Source organism: Lycorma delicatula, chromosome 4 (assembly GCF_047948215.1).
Source record: "Lycorma delicatula isolate Av1 chromosome 4, ASM4794821v1, whole genome shotgun sequence".
Lineage (NCBI taxonomy): Eukaryota > Metazoa > Arthropoda > Insecta > Hemiptera > Fulgoridae > Lycorma > Lycorma delicatula.
Genome location: NC_134458.1, coordinates 53631108 through 53655371, shown reverse-complemented (window position 1 = coordinate 53655371; position 24264 = coordinate 53631108). Strand labels below are relative to the sequence as shown.

Here is a 24264-nt window from a genome sequence, read left to right as displayed (position 1 = left end):
CGCTATATTGTTTGCTGTTTAACTCCATAATCAGAAATGCTACATAATTGTGGCAGTTAATTTCAAAATAACTTCTAGATAAAGTATACGATAAGTGATTTTTTCTATAGGTCTGTTACAGTCAGATATACTGCTACGTAACAGACATGACGCGGTTGACAGCGCCACGTTTGAGATATGAAAAAGAATTACAATCAATGCGGTAAACTATACTATCTCATAATATAGCTTTTTAGGATTTATTTCTTGTTTAACATTCACATGAGAACAGAGGAAAAAACTATGCATCCAGTTATTCAAAAACGTTATGGACAGAGAAGATTTGCACATATTGAGAAACGGCACCGATTTCATATTATTAGTTACTAATTAAGAATGCATTTTACCTAAAATATTAGGTCGAAATACCTTCAGAGCAACCAAAAGTTACTGTGAAAGTACTTGTAGAATTTCAATGTAAAACTGAACAAGGTTGCTTCGATGTGCACCGTCAACTCTACTATCTTCTCTATCCTATGCTTCGCTATTAATAAAATATGATACATATGCTTCGTTATTTATGCTATTTTCTGATAACCTGCGAAAAAGGAAAAATTTATCTCCAATCCTTTCGAAAACAGCTCGGTTATTAACGGTTGATATCTTATATCTTAAAACATTGTAGGGTACAAAAATTCGTCTTAAACACTGCACTTTGAGAGGTATTATAAATTACACAGAGCTTTCGCCATTCGATACGGCTTTGTCATTTTAATCAAACATTTATTTATAACTTTTTTCACTGTTTTAGAATATTTATTATGAATAATTATTTATGTAATTAATTTATTAATTATTAAAATTTCAGCCGGCTGGTCCATCTAGGAGCCCGTCTAAACTTGCGCAATATTACCCTAGTTCAATGCTTCCTCCACCTCCTCCACCTCCAATGGCTCGACCTGTTGCCATAATTCGTTCTACAGGTAGGTAATAAACATCATATGGATGGTTATTTTTTTTTTTATTTATATTCTTATTGTAGTGAAAAATATATTATTAAGGCTAAAAATTGTTCAGTTTTGGAGTTTGAGTGATTTTTTTTCAGCATCTCTAAATAAATTTCAACTAATTTTTCTATATATTTTTTTACGTGTAGAATGTGTATGTATGTGTTTCTGACTACATTTATTTTTATGCTGGTTCAAGAGAAGTAATTAATTAAACAGTTTGACAAATTTCTGTCTGCTCGGATATACAATAAAAACTAGTGTCGGTAAAACCGAAACGGGTTTCGTTTTTAAACGTACTGGATGATTTCACCTAAAATATAAAAATAAATAAAGATAGGGATTAAATATGAATTAAATATTTAATAGAATATTAAAATTTTAATATTTATTTATGTTCGTAATTTTTTATCTTTTTAATTTTTATGGAGATATATAAAATATTAATTAAATATGAATTAATATAGTTAAATATGAATTCTATTCTTTTATAATTTTTTTTGAATGCACGTTTTCTTTATTCTGTTTTAAATTAAATCTTTAATCACAACACAATTTCGTTGCTGGATCGGCATTCTATATCCCCACTTATTTGTTTATACAATCAAATCTTTATTTTCTTGAAGTTCACAGATCCTTCCATTACCAACTCGTTCAGAATACTTTAATATATAATTTATCCTTCTTGTTCTTTTTGCAATCATTCATTTTCAGTTATTTGTCTTTTGGTACATCTTCATTTCATAATATTTCAGTCCACCTAATTTTTAACATCCTTCTACAACATCAAATTTCAAACGTTTTTAACTCTGCCTTTTATACTGCTTTCCTACTATCTATCTACAGTTTGCTACCGTAATTCGCTACACCGTATAAAAAATAATATAAATAATAATATTCTAAAGAATCTCTTTCTAATTCTAAAGATATTTTATTGTTGATACTTTATAAATAACCTAAACATTATAATTAGTTATACGAAAAATTATAAGAAAAAATAACGTTTGATTATTTTATTTGTATTTATAGAACAGTTTATAATTCGATTACAGTACAATTTATTTTAAGATGAAGTTAATAAAACATTACTTGAATCTGAGTGAGACCGATTGAAAAACCAAATTTTAGCACCTGTTATAATTAACTTCCTACAGAATGGAATCGTGTATAAAATGGTTTCTTTTATTAAGGAGTTCAGTAATCTATTGTTTTACTCATCTAACCCAGTCTTTCTTCTTGGTGTGAGTCATTTAAAGCATCTGAGATACAAGAGTCACCAGTCAGACATACTTTCTCTTAGATTAATGATGTTCGCTACACAGCCAAACCCTATAGTGAACAGAGAGAAAGTAAAACGTATAATTTCGGTAGGTTTGGGATGCTGATATGCTAAAGTATGTTTGGTTTCTTGTCTCAATGAAGAAAGTAATAAAAAAAGAACTTTACTTCGCTTTCCCCCGAAAAGCCTGGCATGGAATACTTGTTATTCTTAAAAATGGTTGTGCTTTTTTTAAGAAATTATTGTGCCACATCAGCTCGCCTACAGTCTGTATTTTTTTTGGTACCCACTTATAACACATACACAATATATAAATCCTTTCAAATTAATTCTCGCTGTTATTTTTAATAGCTTTACGAAGGTGTTTTTAATGTTATGCAGAATTAATGTATTATTTTACTTATAGAAAATTTTATAAGAAATGTTGTTTTTTTGCAAGAACAAAATCTTTTTATTCCATAAAAATCAATCAACGTTTTGTTTGTTTCGCTCTTTATTTCTTTCTTGTTTGCATTATGTAACATCTCCTTAAATCTAGATAGTAGTGAAAATCATCCTCAGCCGTTTGAGGGAGGGAAATTAACTAGTTTTCCGGACAGCAAACGGCTAAAGATTTAGTACCTGAACCGTCCACGAGGGAATTAATCTGGTCATTGTTATCTACAAATCACTTCTCCTTCCTCTATCGTGGCCTTAAAAAAGCATTTTACTGTTTAGAGACTACATTAAAAACTTCTCGAAATAAAATTAATTTATTGATGATTTTTCAATACACAAAAGTATTTATACTACTATTATTTATTTATTTTTTTTTTTTTTTGGAGTTTTAGGGGCATCGACTATTATGGTCATTAGCCCCTTCCACAACAAAAAGAAAAACATACTTACATTCCCAGTGATAAGACACTAGCCACATAGTCAACAAACTTTTCTTGTCAATAAGAATCATCTAAAACACTGACTCGTCATAGAACTAAAACACAAAATGGCAAGGGTGTAAATTGACCTTTTCACCTAAAAACAAGAAACCATTTCTTTCGAAACGTTGTCAGTCAATTCAAATTTTACATTTAGTAAAAAACTCCATTATAATCAAAATTCCAAAATAAGTTAAAAAAATCTATATATAAGTTATAACAAGAATGTAAATGGCTCTTGTCACTTAATATCTCTCATCAAAATAGACATAACTCAAAATTATTTAAAAAATACATATCGATAATTATCCATAGAAATATAAAATCAAATTTCCTTTAATTTTATCGCCTCGGTTTTCCTTTCGGCCATCTTTTTTTTTTGCCTTTACTCCATCCTCCGAAGAGCCTCGATGTTGATATCCATTGTGTCCGAGTCTTCCGAGATGGAGTCTTCAGTTCCCCTGCCGTAAGTCTCGGAGGATCTCTTGCTCCCGGCGTCAGATGACACCGGCTCCGCTGGCGCAGACAAAAGTACATCGCAGTCCATACTGGATGTTCTTACAGCTAAAGTTCGTGGGGCGGTCGATTGTCTCGCCCTTTCCGCTAACGGTCCTGTGTTTTCGGAGGTTCAACTATCGGTTTTTTAAAATCCTCCTTTTCCAGAATCGTAACTTCTATTTTCGCAGATCCCTCGGTGGAGGTTATTACTTCCTGTACCTTTACTTTAGTCGGTTCATTTTTGTTTTCGGCTACTGCTTTAATTGTAAAAACAGATTTCGGCTTTACTGTGCTACTTTCGACAGATCTATCTACTTTCTTCTGCACAGCCTTCGGACTACTTTCTCTTGATGGACGACTCTTCATATTGTCCTCGATGATACGTTCGATCATCGCAGCTAAGGCTGGTGCCAATTCTGCAAGCACATCCTTTGATTTTATAGAAGCTGTGGAAGTCGAAGGAGCAGCCATTTGCGCATTTGAAGCTGTTTTAGGTGTCCTGGCAAATACAATTTTTCTTGCATCGAAGCAGCTCACTTTCTGTGCGGTCTTAATTTCTTGGATAGCTACTTACTGTTTGTAAATAGGACAATTCCTAGACCTTGCAGAACGGTGTCCATGACAGTTGACACAGACAGGAGGATCCCTGCACGGGTCATCTGGTTGTAACGGCTCACCAAACACGCATATCTGTTTTCTTGTGCACCTTGCCGCCGTATGTCCGAATCGCTGACACCCAAAGCAACGCAAGGGTGTTGGGATAAACGGACGCACATCCAACCTGTGAAAAGCAGCCTTAATCTTCTCAGGACACTTTGGTTTGTTGAAAGTAAGCACATGCGATGCGGAGGGTTGAACTTCCCCATTCCGACGCATGTTTAAGCGACGACACGCAACAACACCTTGATTATGTAGTTCATCAATAATCTCCTCTTCTGTGCAGTTTAACAAAACAAATCCATGCACACAACAACGCCCTTTGAGGTGTTCAAAGTACTATGAGGAGATACCTCAATATCCATGACTCCGATTTTCTTCGCTTTTAGCAATCGCAGAGATTGAACGTCGTTGACAGTTTCTACAGAGTCCAATGCAGTTTTTCGCGTCTCCTTTACCGGTCCTCCAGCAGCTTCCATGATGCCACGAGCTATCACGAAAGGACTCGTTTTCGTAAAAACACCGTCTTTCCCCTCTTGATAACCAAATATTTCCGTACTGAATCAATATTCTTCGGTCTAAACTTATACGTTTCCTTTTTCTTCTGTTCCAGTTCTGTGATCTCTTCCTTATCGCTGAATTCAACATTCTTCCTTCGCTTCGGTTGTGAAGAAAAAGGCTCTCCAGAAATAGGGTTTTTACGTGGACTCTGCCACGTTAGGTGTGGATGGTAATTTGTCCATAAACCTAAATTGTTCCAGTCATGATGTCACAAGGTGCGGGCGGAGAGACGGTTGGGCACACCCCGGATCATTGATCCTGCCTGGGTTCCCCCAGTCAGCCGCCACAAATTTAACCCAGGCCGGGGAGCCAGGTACTGCCTGACCCACGATACCGACATCCAAGGGCTCGCACGTAGCAGTAAGGGCTCCGATACCCTTACCCATGGGACAATCCCTGCCAAAGGCCGAAGTGACTGACTCACTCGTATTTTAAACGCTAAGCCGTTTTTAAAGATACTTAATAAGACTAACCCGATTGAAAAAATAAATAGGTTACATGTAGACAAATTGTCGTTTTTTACTTTAACAGGTTTAAAATTCACGGATTCTTATTTATTAGCCAAAGATTTTTAAATACTAAGTACAACGATCAGGAGATTATAAATTTTTTGATTACGACAATTACCTAACCGTAACAAATAAGTTTGAAGTTTCTTCATAGAAGCTTGTAACATAATAAATATATTATACTTGCCTATACAGATGTTTCGCAGTGGAGAAGCGTGAAGTAACTGTTCGCCGTCTTATCTAATAAACGCGATATCGTCAGCTGTTTAATGGAAATTCTTTTTTCTTTCATAGATTTTCTCCATCCTGTTTTTAAATGAAACTAAGTACGTACATTTTTCTTCTTCTGTTTAGCCTCTGGAACCAACATAAGGTATTACTTCAGAGGATGAATGAGGAGGATATGTATGAATGTAAAGGAAGTGTAATCCTGTCTCAGGTCGACCGTTCCGGAGATGTGTGGTTAATTGGAACCCAACCGCCAAAGAACACCGGTATCCACGATCTAGTACTCAAATCCGTGTAAAAGTAACTGCCTGCTAAGAACGTACTACAACAGAGTTGTTAAAACACAAGTTGTTATTAGAAACAAATTTCCTGCCTTATGAAAGCCGAATAGTAATTTTTTTTAATAATCGCTATATTCAAATCGATCTCAGGAATCTATTTATATATACTCTAACTCCAGGTAAACTATTATTAAATATGTTTGAGTGCTAAGTTTTTATATAATTTTTTAACAAAATAATGGAATATTGATATTACACTACAATGAAAATAGGAGAACGAGTACTTTTCATGCGTAATTCACCGTAAATTTCTACAGATTTTTTTTTCTAATGAGATTGAAACTATAAAAAATAACACGCAGAAGAATTTAGTTATATAGAGTATCTTTTTTTTTTTAATTTTCTACCCGTTAATGGTTCGTAAGATATAGTTTTATTAGCAAGATTATTCATTCGTTACGATTACGTAGTAAAATTGTATAAAGTATGTTAGTCGGTAGCGTTTTATTATGCCATCCGATTTGCCTACACTGCGCCGTCTCTAAAATCCATGGTTTTCCGCTATTCCTCCCATTGTGTGTAATAAAGAAATTCACTAATCTTTGTAAGATATTTTGTTAGAAAAATAATGACGAAATTATTGATAGTTGCTTTAAAATAACTTTTCTGTTTTACTAATTTTATGGAAAAGTAATTTGTTACCATATTGCATTTTTTTACGGTAGTGTTCATTTCAGTTTTTTTTTCGTTTTCATTTCCCACAGGATCAAATCTTGTTTTTTTTTTGTTTTTTTAGATATTAGATTTTTTAAAGATGTTATATTTTTTTTAAATAATAATAATTACTTGTGTAGCAATTTATTTTATTTGATATCGTTTTATTAATTTCAGGTGAGCTGACAGTCTCAGTATCAAACCCCCCTCCACCAGCATCAGTCACCCCTCCAGTGTCTGATTCGAGTCCAGACAGGGTATCGCCTCCATCTTCTCAGTCTCAAGTTGAAGTACACGGACCTGGTCGTACCATTGTCTCCAGCCCCTTTGCAGTATCTCGAGAATACCCGGTTACTTTCTCCCACATACATACTCAACCTGGACAGGTATTATTATAATAATTAAGATATATTTAGTTATATAATCGTTTTTTATGTCCTGGTAAGACAGAAAACTGCAAAACTTTATTCCTTTTAGCATGAATTCTGTATGAACAATTCAGGGAGTAGAATCCACAGAAACTGAAGGATGTGAGCTATATCAACAGCTAGTACATTGTTGTACAACACTGAATTCCTGCATTTCTAGAGTTAAATTAATATTCATAAGTTTCACTACATATTATTGACACTTGTTAAAATGTTATTGGGTAGTAATCATATTAGTCGAATCACTAAAAATAAATAAAAAATACAGCACATCCAGGTCTTTCTGCAAAAAATAAGTGTGTACAGACACCTAATCATAAACAATCAAAAGTCTGATCAATAATTCATATAAGCAATCTAAACATCTCGGTGCATGGAAAACAAACAACAAAATTTGTGGATTGAATAATAAGATAGATATATTCTTAGAGATATATTCTTACCTCAAATGTTTCATCAACTTTATCAAATATGTATTTTGAGCTGTGTGCACCACAACCACAATACTTGAATAAGGGTCTATATTACGTTACTCCTGACATTGACTTATTGTGGTGTTGTATAAAAACACATTTTTTAAAGTCATGGGCATGAAATAACTACCTAGAAATAACTATAAATTAAGAAAGATCAGAATATTTGTTAATTTATTATATGACAAAAAGAATTTTTCTAGTGAGATACTTATATACAAGTTCTGATTATATAATCTTCAACTGTTGATATTAAATACTCTACTTTTGCATATTCATAAAATTTTAAAATATTTCATTGAACATAAGAAACATTCCTTTATGTATGTAGTTTTTCTTTTCTTTATTTTATTGTTTGGGCATACCCCCCAAGTATTCTTTCACTTAACAATTTTATTATCTTTCAGTTATTAAGAAAGCAACACGTAAAAATAGAAGCCATTCTCCAGAAACAAAATAATTTTAAAATAAGTTATATTTTTGTATAGATTTTAACTTTTTAATTTTTTTAGAAATGAGAAAATAATAGGGGAAATAATTATTAGTTTAAAAAACATGTCATTCATTTTTCAGCTAAAGTTATGGAGAAATTGCAAAATGTTTTTATATTTTTATGCTGATTAATATAGAAGAATCTTCTTCTTCTTTTTTTGCTCATGTTTTAGGTTTCCTCCTGCTACAATTACACAAATTGATCTTTCCATCTTTTCCTTGGACGTCCTAAATTTTTGTGTTCTATTGGCTTATACTTGTAAAGTTGCTTAGGTATTCTCTCTTCTGCCATTCTCTCAATATGGTTTGTGCAATTTAGTCAGTACATTTTGATTCTCTCATTAAGGTTATAGATATTTATTTCATTTCTGATGTCAGTGTTTCTCTTCCTATCCAACAAATGGTACCCTGTGATATTTCTTAAAAATCTCATTTCTGCGGCCTGAATTATTTTTTCCATTTGTTTTGTAAGATACCAGGTTTCTGCTCCATAGAGAAATCCTATGCAGTTTTATAGAATTTTTAGTAGGGTTTCTTTCTGTACCTTATTTCTCAAAACTCTTTTTATGGTACCATTAAAGTAATTAAATTTCTAAATTTTACTTGGAACATCTAATCCACTCCAGACTGAAACTTTACATCCTAAATAATTTATCTGTGACACTTGTTCTATGATTTCTCTGCTGTGTGTGATTTTTGATCTGATGATGCATTTACCACAGAAAGCCATTACTTTCGTTTTTTCTGAGTATACTTTCATGTTATATTCTTTTGCTACTTTATTCAGTTTAAAGAAGGCCTTCTGTAATTGATCTTCAAAGTTGACAATAATTACTAGATCATCTGCAAATAGCATGGAAATAACAACTTGTTTAGAATTTAATTCATGTATATAATCTGGCATGCCATCTATCCATTCCCACAGAAGATTGTTTATGTATACGTTAAACAATATTGGCGACATACTGTAGCCTTGCTGAACTCCTAAATTTATCTAATTCTATTATTTCCCTCCCCCGAAATGGCTATCTGGGTGCCTCTACACATTTCTTGTATGATGCCTATGAGTTTTTTTGGAATTCCTCGCTTGTTTAATGTTTGCCCTAGCTTTTCTCATATTACTTTATCAAATGATTTCTGTAAATCTACATATAATATATGTGTTTCCTTCCTGAATTCTTGATGTTTTTCTATCAGCTGCTTAAATGCAAATATACTATCTGTACAATTTATAGTCTTTCTGAAACCAGCTTCTTCCTCTCTTAGAATCATTTCTACTATATTTTTAAATCTTTGTGTTATAATTCTTGAGAATATTTTATATCCAGATGGTAACGGGCTTATTCCTCTATAGTTTTTGCATTCATTTCTTTCTCCTTTTTTTAAAGATGAGTACAATGGTAGCCACTTTCCATTCATCTGGTGTGACCTTCCTTACCCAGCACATATTTAATAAATGCATATTTATTTATTTGAAACAGTATCTCTGCTTCATATCACTAGAGGCATATTTTAATAAATCTACCACAATTCCATCATGTCCAGCAGCCTTTCTGTTTTTCCTGTCCTTCAAAGCCTTCTGCAATTCTGACATATTCAGCCTGCCAACTTCTCTGTGTACTGTATTATCTCTCTCCTCGTCATCATTCTGTTCATTAATCACCTATTGTTGTTAAAAATATTCTAAGAATTTTCCTGGTTCTACAGCTTCTATTTTCACAAGATCCTTCTCCTTGCTATGTAGACATTTCATTACTTTATATGCTATGTTTTGTCGCCTGTGGATATTGTTTTCTAGTCTTGTTATAAAAGAGTGCCATTTCTTATTTTGTTGTTCTCGACAAATCTTCTTAGTGTTGTTTCTTTGTCTGTTATATTCTTCTTTGTCTTCTTCATCTTTTGTCATGAGTCACCTCATACATGCTTCTTTTTTCTTCTTAATGGCTTCTTGGATCTCTTCATTCCAAAAATTAATATTTTTCTTTGCTGATTGTTTCCGATACCCAAGGACTTCATATGCCACTCTGTTCACTTTATGTTATACCATTCTTCGTTAATATCATAACTTAATATAATCCATATTATGGATATCTAATATATTATTATAGAGCAATTCTACTGACTTTTTTCAAGGAGATGGATCTCATATTGTAAGTCTATATTCTTCCTCTGTTGTGTCTTAACCCAACATGCTTTGATGTTAATTTCTGCTCTTAAAGGGTAATGATCTGTTCCTACTTCAGTTCCTCTAAGAACTCTTGTGTCTGTAAACAGTTCTGCCATCTTCTGATTTGCAATTATGTAGTTTATTACAGATTCTTGACCTCTAGCTGCCCATGTTATTTTATGGATTCTCTTGTGCTTGAGTATTAAGATTATTCTCATATTATTAAACCCTGCAAAGTTCCTTAACTGTTTTCCATTATGATTCACACTTCCCTCGCCATTTAAATCAATTATCCCTTCCAGTGGCATATTTCCTACATGAGTGTTAAGGTCTCCTCCTATTATTATATAGTCCTTTTTATTACATTGTTCTAATGTGTCCTGCAGTTTATCATAAAATTAACTCTTGTTCATCTGTCTTCCCTTGTTCTGGAGCATATACACATATAAAAGATATGTATCCTTTCTATGCAGAGGGGATATATATCCTCTCTGCATTCTGCATCTTAGTAGTAACCTGTCTATCCATTTATATGAATATGTTTGCCTTTTCCACTTCTTATTAACCATTAATGCCACTCCTGATTTAGCCCTTTCATTTTGCAGAACTCCACTATAAATTAATCTATAATTATCATAGTCATTACTATCTACCAGTCTCTTTTTTGTTTCCGTTATTAATGCTATATCTATTCTGTTTTTTAGTAGAGCACTACCTAATAAATCAATTTTATCAGTTATTCCCCTGTCATTCCATGTAGCTAAGCGTAGTATATCTATTATTCCAAATTTCTTATTTTTATAACATTTCCGATTATTTACTGTTGATTCTGTCCTTTTTTGAGGCTTGTGTATGCTTGCCAGTAATTTGATTAATCTTCTGGCCATGTTATGAGCACTTTGCAGGTTAAGCTTGATGGTAGGACTGCTACCTTGCTGCCTACAAGTGTGCAGGGCAGTTTATTTGAGATGCCGCTCTAGGCTCATCTGCCCCTTCTACCATTGGGAAATCCTCTTCTACCTTTGGGGCCATTGACCATTCATGACTCTACAGTATGGAAAATTTAGAATAGAAGGATATTTGGGATAAGAGAACCTGATCACTATATCCTTAGACATGATGGCAGGTCCATGATCCCAGGTTAATGGCTGGAACATTGCCATCTACTTCATTAAATCCTCCCAGGAAGGAATAACCTTGGGAGGAGGGACAGTTTCTCCATGGTGGGTATGTTATTTCCCCACTTCCCTCTGACTTTACTCTTGCAAAGCCAACAAGAGTTCTCGATTCGCAAAGGACATTTCTGATGTTACGGAGGTAACTGCCAACCCCCCACACAGGTATAAAGAAGAAGAATGATAATAAGAGCAAGCAGAACTGACTGGCATTTATTGTTCCAGAGAGGTTTTAGTTACTGTATTTGAAACACCAGTTAAACAGCTGAAAAAACATCAAGTAAAAATATTTATGTTTCTTTTCATAATTTTTAACAATTAAAATTATAATGATTTTGTAACTAGTTGAAGCAAATTTATTTTAATGTAACAGATTTTTCAGACACATTGTGTATTTACTAATTTCATTGCTACCAGTTTTTTTAATTTTTTTTTTTGTTAGGGAGACATGTACTTATGATGTGGTCAAAATCGCATTAGATTTGAATTGTGTTTGTTCAGTTGTATATAATTGCTACTTCTTGAGTATTTACTCATCTCATAATGTTTAAGTGTGTAAGGATTTGATCCATGTGTAGAATATCAAGATTGGTGAACTTGTGATTTGCTTCTATTATGTGTAGTTGATGATGATGATTTAATGGTATTGTAGGTATTCATTGTACCTTTGTTTAAAGCTGCATCCCACAAGTCCAATTATAGAACACTGAGAAGTGAAAGTATACTGATTGACTCACTCCTTTACAAAGTAAATAAAAATAAAAAACATATAGTCAGAACAAAAAATTACTTATTAAAATACAGAAAAAATCACATTAATATCAATAAAAAATCATAATTAGAGAAAAACATGAACTTAAAGAGCTGGATGTAGTGAAGTCTTCAGAAAAAATAAAATAAATTGTGATGCTTAGAATACTAAATAAACACAATGTTCCTGAATTTTGTAATTTAAATTTTTCTATATGTATTTCTTTATTCTTCAAAGTAGATGAAGCTGTAAAGACAAAATAGTCATATAAAAGCTAGACACCAAATAACCAGAGTTAATATTAACCGATACAAAGAAGATAAATTAATTGTAAATCCATAAACATTAAAAATAACCTTGATATGTATATAGACACGAAAAAGTACCACTTTAGCATTATAAAATGTATGATCATACAACAAAAAGCAAACACAATTTAGATCCAACATACTTACTGACCATTAGTAAAAACATTTCAGCCTAACTCAAAAAGGTACCTGTGATTACACTAGCTCTTGCCAGAATGGAAAACAGTACCATTAGTCAATCAAAATATTAGCAAAAGTGACTGAATATTATAAGGTGTGAATTTTAGAAGCATTGTATTAAAATTCATTACTTTGTAATTAAAAAATGTTACAAATAATAGTTACATAATGTACTTTTGAATAATACGAATACGTAAAAAGTTCTTCATTTTATACTTTGTCTTACCAGTCTTCTCATGCCTCAACCAATGAAAATGTGTATTATACTTTTACTTTTTAAATGACACTAAATGATTAAAAAGAACCCATCATTCAGAACTTTCAGTACAACTTGAGATATAATTTGTAGGCTATAAAATAGTTTTATCTATATGAAGTGAAGGAAACAAGTCTCTCAAATACTATAAATATGGAAATTTATGGCATAATAAAAAATATGTTTAATTCAACTTTCAAATTATAAACATTAATTTTTTTAATAGTAATCCTCAGTGATACAGAAAATAAATGTACAGAATTCATAGTTTAGTTTTATGTTTCATTGAGTCATCTTCTCTTATGTTTGATGACTGTAAAACACATAGTATGAAGCATTATTCACTATGAAAAGTATAGCTTACTGCAATAACTTTTTTCACTCTTTGTGCATTCAGCCTAATAAGTTAATATATGGTGTGGACTTCTTCAGTTAAAAGACAAAACCTTAAGAAAAAAGTTATCTTTCCTTTTTTTTGAAGTCATGGATTTCAATACTGATATTTTTTAATTTTGAAATGTAAATGTTATGCCCAAATATTACTTCTTTATTGGTAAGTATATTATTGAATTTTGTAAAAAAAAAAATTATTATAAAAGAGCAGTTAGTTATTCTCTTAATATACCCTGGTTGTTTCCCTTATATGAGTAGATAAAGATAGAACACATATAAAGATACATGGATACTCATTTCTTCTATTTAAAAAATACCAGTCAATCGGTAAGGTGAAATCATCAAATGGATAATCATAATCACATACCAGCTGCTCTTGCTCTGAGCTGCTCTAAACCCAGATAGATAAGTATAAGTTCACTTAAATGTTGTTATTTTTAAATGAACTCATTTTACTAGTATAGAATGATTGTGTTACAATTTAAAACTTGTATTGCATGTAAATTTAAAAAAGAATAACATTTTTAAACAAAAAATAAACTTGACTGGAAAAAATCAACAAAAAGTTGATTACCAGTACAAAAACAAAATATATGAGTATATGTATGTATATATATAGTATATATAATCCAACTTGATCCACGTAAGTACAGAAATTAAAAAGTATATAAGACGACACATTATTTTTTCATAACCTTTACAATAATTTCGAAGAAATAAATGACCCCAGTAATAGATTTTTAAGAATAACTAAAAGTTTAATAACAAAATACCATAACAATAACCTTTTTAATTATATTAACAATAACTTAAAATATCACTCCATACACCCTTTTGAACCTTTTGCTCCAAAATTAACAGGACTTCCAAAAATACATAAACCTGGTATCCCTATACAACCTTTGATTGATTTTACAACTGCTCCATTTTACATTATTTCCAGAATAGATAAAATACTTAGGATAAAAATGAATTTGGATTATAATTATAATATCAAAAATGGATTTCAATTTGTGAACAAATTAAAAAAACTTAACAATTGGAGAAAAAACTAGGATGGTTAGCTGTAATATATAAGATATATATACAAGATAATTCACATAATAAAAAACAAATTAATACACAATCACGAAGACCCTTTGTTGATAATATTATTACTATTATTAGTAATATATGCCAACAAAGCTACTTTAAATTTGCTGACAAATATTATACTCAGGAAAATACCTTACTGATGGGTTTTCATTTGTCAGCCATCATGTCTGAAATTTATTTACAGGATTTTGAAAATAAAATTATTTATGGCATTATTCATACTCATGATATCCTATTATCGATTCGGTATGTCGATGATATTTTTGTTGTTTTTAATCCCGTTATATATAATGAACATCTAATTATTTGGAATAAACTCAATTCATAATATAATGGTTTGAAATTTACCTTTGAAATCAATATAAAAAGAACAATAAATTACTTATATGTTAGTATCGAAATTAATGTAAATAATCAATTTATGTCAGTATATAGGAAACCCACAACTAATAAAACTACAATACATAGATATTCAAATCATCCTTGGTCACACAAAATTAATACATATACTAACATGATTAATAGAGCAATTAATTACACACAATATAATAAAAATAAATTAAACAAAGTAATAGATATTATAAAACAAACTGCTGTACATAATGGTTACAGTGACTCTTTAATTGATAATATATACAAAAAACAAATTTAAAAAATTAACAGTACTATGTCTCTAACGCCAATAAATGATACATAGAAAATTGACAACGTATATTTAAAATATTTATATACTGATAACATTGTTGAAAATATAACTAAGGTTTATAATAAAAGTAAATCTAAAATTGCATAAAAACAAATAACCATATAATAAAACATTTAAAAAACAGTAATTATACTGATTCATGTAATTTATACAATTTGTGTGGAATTTATAAAATAAAATGTAATGACTGTGACCACATTTACATAGGTAAAATTAGTAGATTTTTAAAACCAGACAATAAACATTCTATTTCTGATATTTAAACCAATTTGGAAATATTGGAAATTAAGAAATATAATATAAATAATAATAATGAAAGCTTAGACATTTTGGAGGAATATTATACTTTTATATTAAATATAAGAGAAAATTCAATTTGATCAACTTGCAAACAGAATACAAAGATGACACACTTATAAAAACTGCAGTAGATGACAGCACTTACTCAGATAAAAATAATGATAGTGCATAAATCCAATTTAATTTAAATCCATACTGTACTATAATACTGGCTAGCCAAGACACATAGTATATTTTACCCTATTTATTTGTTATTTTAAATTTAAATTTTATCAATTCTGACATCATATTTTATATATGCAGTTTTTAATTTCCATAATTTAGTTTTTTTTATATTTTTAAGAAAATTTTAAATTGTGATTTTTTTTTTAAATTTATATTTTTATTCCTAATTTTCAAAAAGAAAATTGTTAAAAAAAAAGAAAAGAAAAAAATAAATTTCATATTATCAAAAAATTTATATATATTTTAATTGTCTTTGAATTTAATATGTAGTTTGATATAAAATTAAAAAAAAACCACAAAAATTACAACTGAAGATGTGGGTTACCACAAAAGCACTATTGTAAGGGTTATGAAAAAATAATGTAAGTGTCATCTTATTTGCCGGCCTCCATGGTGCAAGTAGTAGCATCTCGGCCTTTCATCCGGAGGTCCCGGGTTTGAATCTCAGGTCAGGCAGGGCATTTTCACACGCTAAAAAAATTGTTATTCATCTCATCCTCTGAAGTAATACCTAATTGTGGTCCCAGAGGTTAAAAGAAAAAAAGAAGTGTCACTTATTTACTTTTTAATTTTTGTACTTAGGTGGATCAAGTTAGATTATTTATTAGTACAGAGAGATATGGGTCTTGAAAAGATTGAATTTAGAAAAATTATTATATATATTATATATATATATTTAATTTTTAACAGTAACATGCTTGAAATGAGCTGAGTCATGCATATCGAAAATTATTTTTGTGCCATCTTTATAAATGTAGTGTTTCTAATCACACAATTATTTGTTTAAGTAACATTATTAATGTAACTACTATAATTGTTACTTGTTTACTAATATACAGTACTTTTAATATTTTTACTTAACAAAATCTGTTGCAGCTATTCAGCTATCCAAGCATTAGTCCTGTGAGTGCTATGTCTGGTGTAATTAGTCCAACAAATCTAAGCTTATTTTCATCACCTGTTTCGGTCAGTTCTCCAAGAACATCATCTCGTCATGGACCTCCTCCAAGTTTGCCCCTGTCTCGTTGGACCCCTCCTGGACCTTCAGCACCACCAGCTCCTTCTTCAGGACCTTTTATTAGTCTAGATGAAGACTACATGATGACTCCTTTGATCTCTGGAGCAAATCCTGACTCCAACAACACATTAATCGATGATGGTATTTAATTTTTAATGATATATTTTTAATTACTTCAATTTATTTATGAAATTAACTGTCTGATAAACTACTGCTTTGAATTATTCAGTAATTATGTTTTAATCTCAAGTATTTTAGAACTCATTATTTTTATTGCATAAACTCCATTCATTCGTATAAAGCAATTTTGTTTAATGAATATCTGTGGTAGTGCATGTTTACTGTACAAATATGATGATTTTGATTATAAATTGAAGCTGCATCCTTTTACATGTAGAATGTAATAGACTGAAAAAACACTCCACAGTAATAGAGATTCCAAACTCACCAACCATTTTAAAGATATACATCACATTTGTAGTAACTTTAAACTTGCAAAAACATAGCATAGACATACAAAATACACAGAAATAGCTGAAATATGATATATTTTTTGCCACATCCTAAATATATATGTTCCCATTTTGAAAAATCATTACCATTAAAACTGAAACTGCAAAAAAAGATCATAATAGTTATTGAAGAAGCTACCTGTGGATAGTTAGAAAATTTTTAAATTGATCAGAAACCTCTGTTATACAGTCATTGAAAAAGTTATAGCAATTTTAAAAAATTGTATCTCAGAAACTACTAGAGATAATCAAACAAGTATTTTTTTTTTTAAATTCACCAACGCAAAAGGTTTTTTAAATATCTTAGAATATTTCAATATGAGCTCCATTGGTTGCTCTGCAAACATCCTGCCGATAATCGACTTCTGCCCAGGTCCGCTGAATCATCACAGACATAACTGTGGCAATAGCAGTGGTGATCCATTGTCTTAAATATTGTAAATCCCTGATTTTTTCACTGTAGATAGTTTTTAATGTATCCCCATAAAAAATAATATCTAGGGGTGTCAAATCTGGGCTTCTCAGAGGCCAAAGCACAGGATTGGTCCTATCAATCCAATCATTAGGGAATCTTTCATTGAGAGTGCACTAAATGCCTAGGCTAAAGTGTGGGTGTGCACCATCTTGTTGAAACATTACAGCAACATTACTTTCTTGCTCAATTTTTTCAACTTTGGCATACACTCTTGAGTGTATGCCAAAGAGTGAGTCACTCTTTGAGCCATCGGGGGAACTTTTTCACTACTACGTTGCCAGATTCCTTAAAGTGCTTGTACCACCATCCAGTGCCGTTTGCATGAGGGGGATCATTGCCATAAACATGCTGGAAATTCTGTTGAGCAGTTATAATTGATGTATACTTCGTTTACCACAAAACACACAGTGCTTTCTGCTGAACTGTTGCCATTGCACTGACTGACAGTGGCGCAGATGTGTTGTGCATTGTGCCGTTGTGCGCATTGGTGTCATGGTTGGTCAAATCTAAAAAAAATTGTATGATATCTCCGTTATTTTGTAGTTTTAATTAATACTTTATCTCAATTACATAGAGAAATATGGTAATTTTTTTTATTGTTGAAAACTTTTTCAATGACCCCTATACTTTAAATCAGGTTTCATTCATCTTAAACAATAATGATTCTATGTAGTTTTAGCACAAATAACTACCATGGACTATGCAATTATTGAATGAATTAATTAAAACAAATAAGTATTTAGTTATGGGTTGTAACATTTACTTTTTTATTTTAAAAATCATCAGAAGCAATGAGTAATTAATCTTGGTATTAATGTGAATTATAAATAAATAATAATTGAATGTTTTTATAAAATATCTAATTTGGTTGAAATTAACGAAAAATAATATAATTAATATCATTATTTATGGAAAAGTTTATGTTTTTAACTATACTTGGCTAATAACAGTATTTTTGCAGTTGTGTTTGGTGATATTTCTCATCACTCAACATTACTTGTGTGGATTACTATCAGTATAAATATCAATCATACTTGAGTTTTTGACCTTTATTCATATGAAACTTTTATCCAAATATAACTAATAAATTTTGCTTAAAATATAATTTTATTCTTTTACACTGCTCAACACTTTTCCTTATCCTTGATCTCTCCTTTCTTGTTATTGGTTCTGTGGGTGCAGATCTATTCCTATTAATTTCTCCAGGCTGAGGATGACAGGACTCAAAACAGCCAGTATATCTGTGGGAAGGAACTGGTTCTGGGCTAACTTAGGTATTCTGTTTCTTGTTTGATGGCTGCACAAAAATCCTAATGACTGAAGAGTCTGTTGGATAAAGTCACGCTTCCTAATCTGCTCTAAAAATAACCAATAATAAATTATTTAAATCAAACATGATGGACATGATTTTGATGTTTACTAAGTGCACAAGTTTTTTTAAATATTTATCTGAAATTAATTTTGATGTACTGAAGATACTCTTTTAAAGAGTTATATGGATAATTGAAGTTAAATGAGATAACATGAAGTGTTTCTAAATAATTTACTCAAATTATTTATATCTTGTAATAAAATTAATTCACATTAATTGATTATTTTTACATTTTTATAAATATACTTTTTTTAAATTGTTTAAGAGGGCACTCTATAAAAACACTGTTTCCTTTTTTTTAAAAAAGAAAACAAATAACTGACTAAGAGAATCAGTAAGTTCATAAAGTTAAAAATAATTTCATCTTCACTGGAAAAGAAGTTAAAAATTTTAATGTCTAGGAGATTTCTTAGAGAAAATTTGAATGTCTTGAAATCTAAATGTTACAAATATTTAAGAAATTTCAGTAACACTGTTGTCTGTTTTTTTATGGCAGTAATAGAATCTAATACATTTCAACACATTATTAATCTTGACAATTGTTCTAGGATTAAAATAAAATAAATAATGTAAGTCATATACTGTAGAAAAACTTTGTATAAAACTTTATAATGTTACAAATAACTTGAATTGTAAATAACGACTTTATAACTTGTTAAATATGGTTTTAAAGGCGTAATCAATTTCATCTCAAACAAAAGTTTTCAATTGCAACATTGCTAGTTCTGGGTGTATCATAAGTAAACTGTACCCCCTCACAAACTGAGAGTTCCACAACATTTGGAATGTATTAGGAAGTAGCATTTTGGAAAATAAAAGGACATGATGCCCATAATTAAAGCCACATTTAAAGAAATGGTTTCCAGACCTCAACAAAATTATTTTTATAACTGTGCAATTTTCAGATAGATAAAATTATACTATTGGTTAATGGACATTGTAGATTATGCCACAAAAGTCAATAAAGAGATAAAAATAAAAACTTAGTGGACTACGGGTCCACTGGATTGGACAATAACACTCAGAACCTCACACATGTTACACAAATATTTTAAAGAGGCTTATGAATTCATCATTGAAGAAATCATAAATCCTTTCAGGAACTGTACTTGAGACCAGTTGATTTATGAGTAGAGTGCTAACAGCTACACCAACTGGTTAGCTCATTTATTATAAAGATGGGTAGTGCCTTCTATTTCAGGTAATTAGATTTTATTCCTCTTTTAGTAAATATCTGGATAAATAAATAGTATTACATGAAAAATTTTAACTTTCTATTTTTGACGTTTTGATTTCTGCTTTTAATTTCAGATCGTTATTTTAGTACCGTAGTTCAGACAAATGACAGTATGGAAACGAGTCAAGGAGGTCTTGGTGGTCCAGGTTCAAATGGATCTAGCGGAGGAACTCACACACCTCCATCTCGGACGCCCTCAGGGACATCTCCTGTCGCTCCCCCTCCAAAATCTCAGTCATCATAAGTTATTACCCACCTAGTGTTTCTTTGTTGTAAAGGTAATAGTTATTTAATGACTGCACCGTTACGTTGCTCAATTGTTAAAATATATTCAACAAATTATAAATCAGGGCTTTGTTTGTTACAGACTGTGTTTTCATGTCAAAGTGAAGTGAAGTCTGTGATGTTCTGACTGTCAGTTCTATTACTTCAGTACAAGAATGATTTAATAGTTTTGAGTGATGACGCTATGCTGTGAACTGTGGAAAACTTTACGTATTCAAATTAAGCCCTGGTTTAATCTTAAATATAATTATACAAAACAGATTACAGGAGCATGTTTGTTCTACATATTCGTTGAACATGGAACTGTGTAAACATTTTTTTAAATGTTGAAAAAATTAAATTGATTAAATATTTTTTATTTATATATAGGTCATTTATTATTATTATGAATTTAAATGTAATGCCATAAGTAATACATAAGATTCAAATGATAGGTTAGATGAGGAAAGGAGAATTTATAATTTAATAAGATGAATGTAGAAAATTTTTTCTCATTCATCAGTTCTCCTCTATTTAGAAATAAAATGAATATTCTACCAATGTGTCTCACATACATACTAAAGACTAGTTTTCAAATATTAATTTTTATTTTCTCATAGAATTAATGAACCATAATGTTAATCCACTTTTTATTTAGGTAAAAATTAATATTGACTTCCCTCAAGAGTCTTTAAAATTTTTGAATTAAAAATATTTGTATAACTTTTTTCTTTTATTTGAAATATTAATTTAACACTAAACAGTTAGCACTGAGCATGATTTTTATTTAAATTGCTAGGGTAAAAAGCTCTGTAAAATAAATAGAATTAAAGAAATTTTTGTCATTTAGATCCATTCATTATCAATGCCTCTAACAGCAAATGATGAATAAAATAAACAATTATATATTGTAAAACCAAATGATATACTTCAGAATTTACATGTTAACATCTGACAAGTATTATTTTACTTTAATTAAAATTAATTTATTTTAATATACAAATGCAATAAATACTTAAGACTTCAGTTTGTCCAACACTAAGGATTTCGTATCCATGGCCTACCTTCTTAATTACATGCTCACAGCAAATACTGTAACTATCGTTCAGTAGATGTTATCTCGAAATGATTAAATAAAAGTATTAAAATAATGATCTATATTAGAGTCCAGTTAAACTATAATATAAAAGTATTAAAATAATAATCTATAATAGAGACCATTTAAACTGTAATTCAGTATGAACCAAGAAAGCATACATGCTCTCAATGCCAATTACATTATTTCATAAATCTGTTAGTTCAGCAAAACCCAGCTAAAAAAAATCAGCTAACTCTATGTTCTGAAATCAAGAAGATTTTTTTTATTGAGATACTATACTTTATTAACTTTTTAAATAATCCATTTAAACATTTATGAATTATCAATTTAAAAATTTATTGTTATTATGGAATAGAAACAGTTTCATAATAACCTTTGGCTTAACAATACTAATTTAAAGGATTACATTATACTGATTTTATTTTTTGTAATTCATTTTCATTTAACTGAGGTTTATTAAGATTATTTACCATTTTTCATTATCAAAAGAAAATATGGCACCAACAGACCATGAGTATTTTACTCATAATAACATTAATTGTTATGCACTCATACACAGAGCTGAAGTAAGTTTTCTTGACACTCAGGGCACTTCCTGTCAATCCTGCCCATTAAAAAGTAAAAAAGATATTATAAAAGCACGCACAAGTTAATTTAACAAACACCCAACATATAGAAAAGGAATTCTAGAAGAATAGTGTCATATTGAGACATATATATTATGTGTGCTTGAGTACACATATATAAATGTTATTTAAATTTTAATGTAAAGACAGACTTGATTTGAACTGTTTTACAATGCAATTTAATGACTATTGTGTATATATATATATGTGTGTGTGTGTGTGTGTGTGACAAAATAGGTAGTTTTTTTTATAAATTTATGTAATGCTTTAAGTTTAAAGAACACAGAGAAATTCCACCAATGAAAAGGTTTTTTAATTATTACTGAATAATTATCAGCTAGTATTCAAAGAAGGTATATTGATATACTGCATATACTTTTGTCTGGCCATAATCACACTAATTATTCAGCTTTGTATATATTTCTGATGGTAAAAGGATCATGAAAAGGTTTTTTAATTATTACTGAATAATTATCAGCTAGTATTCAAAGAAGGTATATTGATATACTGCATATACTTTTGTCTGGCCATAATCACACTAATTATTCAGCTTTGTATATATTTCTGATGGTAAAAGGATCATGAAAAGGTTTTTTAATTATTACTGAATAATTATCAGCTAGTATTCAAAGAAGGTATATTGATATACTGCATATACTTTTGTCTGGCCATAATCACACTAATTATTCAGCTTTGTATATATTTCTGATGGTAAAATAATCAGTCATTCATTTACCTTGTAACTCTTGTTTAATCTACCCTCAATTGTTACTGCCTAAATTTTGTCTAACAGATGGTAGGGTTAGTGAAATTTAGACAAGCCTTTAATCTGATTATAACATGATATTAGATATTTAGTAGTTATAATTAAGATTTATAATAAATTGAATTTTTTGTACTTTCAATTTTTTTTTTTTAATGGCAATGTTGATACTACGTAGAACAGAAATGCTCCTGTAGAATTGTTTTACTAATGGTGTTCAAATTAAAAACAAAATACTTTCTATTTATCATATATATGTATATATATATATATATATATATATATATATAATGTATGTATATATGAGTGTGTACATGGCAATATCATTCTTTTTTTTTTTTATAACCTCCTGCAGACTGTTACTTTGACTACAGTCTCTGCAAGTGATTATTGACAAAATGACAAAAGAAATATGTATACATACATCATATATTCACCTATTTCATATGTTACAGAATAACAAAATTTCACTCGTTTCCATATAAAATACTTTTTAGTCATTGGTGAGTGTTGTTTGATGTAATAATTTTTATCTAACCAGAATGTGATACGTTTCTAGTTCGATTTCTTGTACTATTCTAGGTTGCCAAAATTTTATTTTATTTTGGTGCCATTTTTATCTGTACTTTTAATGATTAATTTCACACAAATGTATATAGATTTCTATTTTTGAGTATTTTTTTTTTAGATTTAATTAATATAACAAGATGTAGAATATTGTAATTTTTAGAGATTATAATTATTGTTATTATTATAATAATAATAATATTATTATTATTATTATTATTATTATTATTATTATTATTATTATTATTATTATTATTATTATTATTATTATGATTAGAAAATAATAATGTTTTGTTGTAAAATACTTTATATACAGGTTGTGTAATATGTTATTGAATAGTTATTATTGTATTATTTTGCTGGGATTTGTGCTTTTGAGTAACCAGATTCATTTGAATTTAGTATATATAGTAGGAAATGAGTGTCTGTGAATTTATTTATGATATTATTTGATAAAGCTTATTTTGTTTATAAGTTCACTGACCCTTATAAAGTGGTCATAAACATTTACATTTGTACGTACAAGTTCTCAAGAGTCGTTCATAATATATCTGTATTAACTATTATAACTTTTTTATCTCTATTTTTGTTAATAAATGAGAAGAGTGAATATGTTTTGTTACCAAAGAGATGTAATTCGTTTAAAAGAGTATAAACATCAACCAGGTGGTTAAATAGCACAAGACAAACTACCCTGCTAAATAGGTACAGTCAGTCTGTTTAAAATATTTCATTTTTAACCGGTTTAATTC

General features: G+C 29.9%; 1 protein-coding gene across 7 annotated transcripts in view; it reads left to right on the top strand.

The window, feature by feature from the left end:
* Positions 1 to 23132, top strand: part of NfI (Nuclear factor I) — a 989818-nt gene extending 966686 nt beyond the window's left edge. For all 7 annotated transcript variants that reach the window (XM_075362974.1, XM_075362976.1, XM_075362975.1 and 4 more), the window contains 4 exons: positions 848 to 962; positions 6808 to 7016; positions 16456 to 16738; positions 20268 to 23132. In XM_075362974.1, coding sequence (XP_075219089.1) covers positions 848 to 962; positions 6808 to 7016; positions 16456 to 16738; positions 20268 to 20437 — 777 coding nt within the window. In that variant the 3' untranslated portion in view covers positions 20438 to 23132. The remainder of the gene's footprint in view (positions 1 to 847; positions 963 to 6807; positions 7017 to 16455; positions 16739 to 20267) is intronic.
* Positions 23133 to 24264: the final 1132 nt, after the last annotated feature.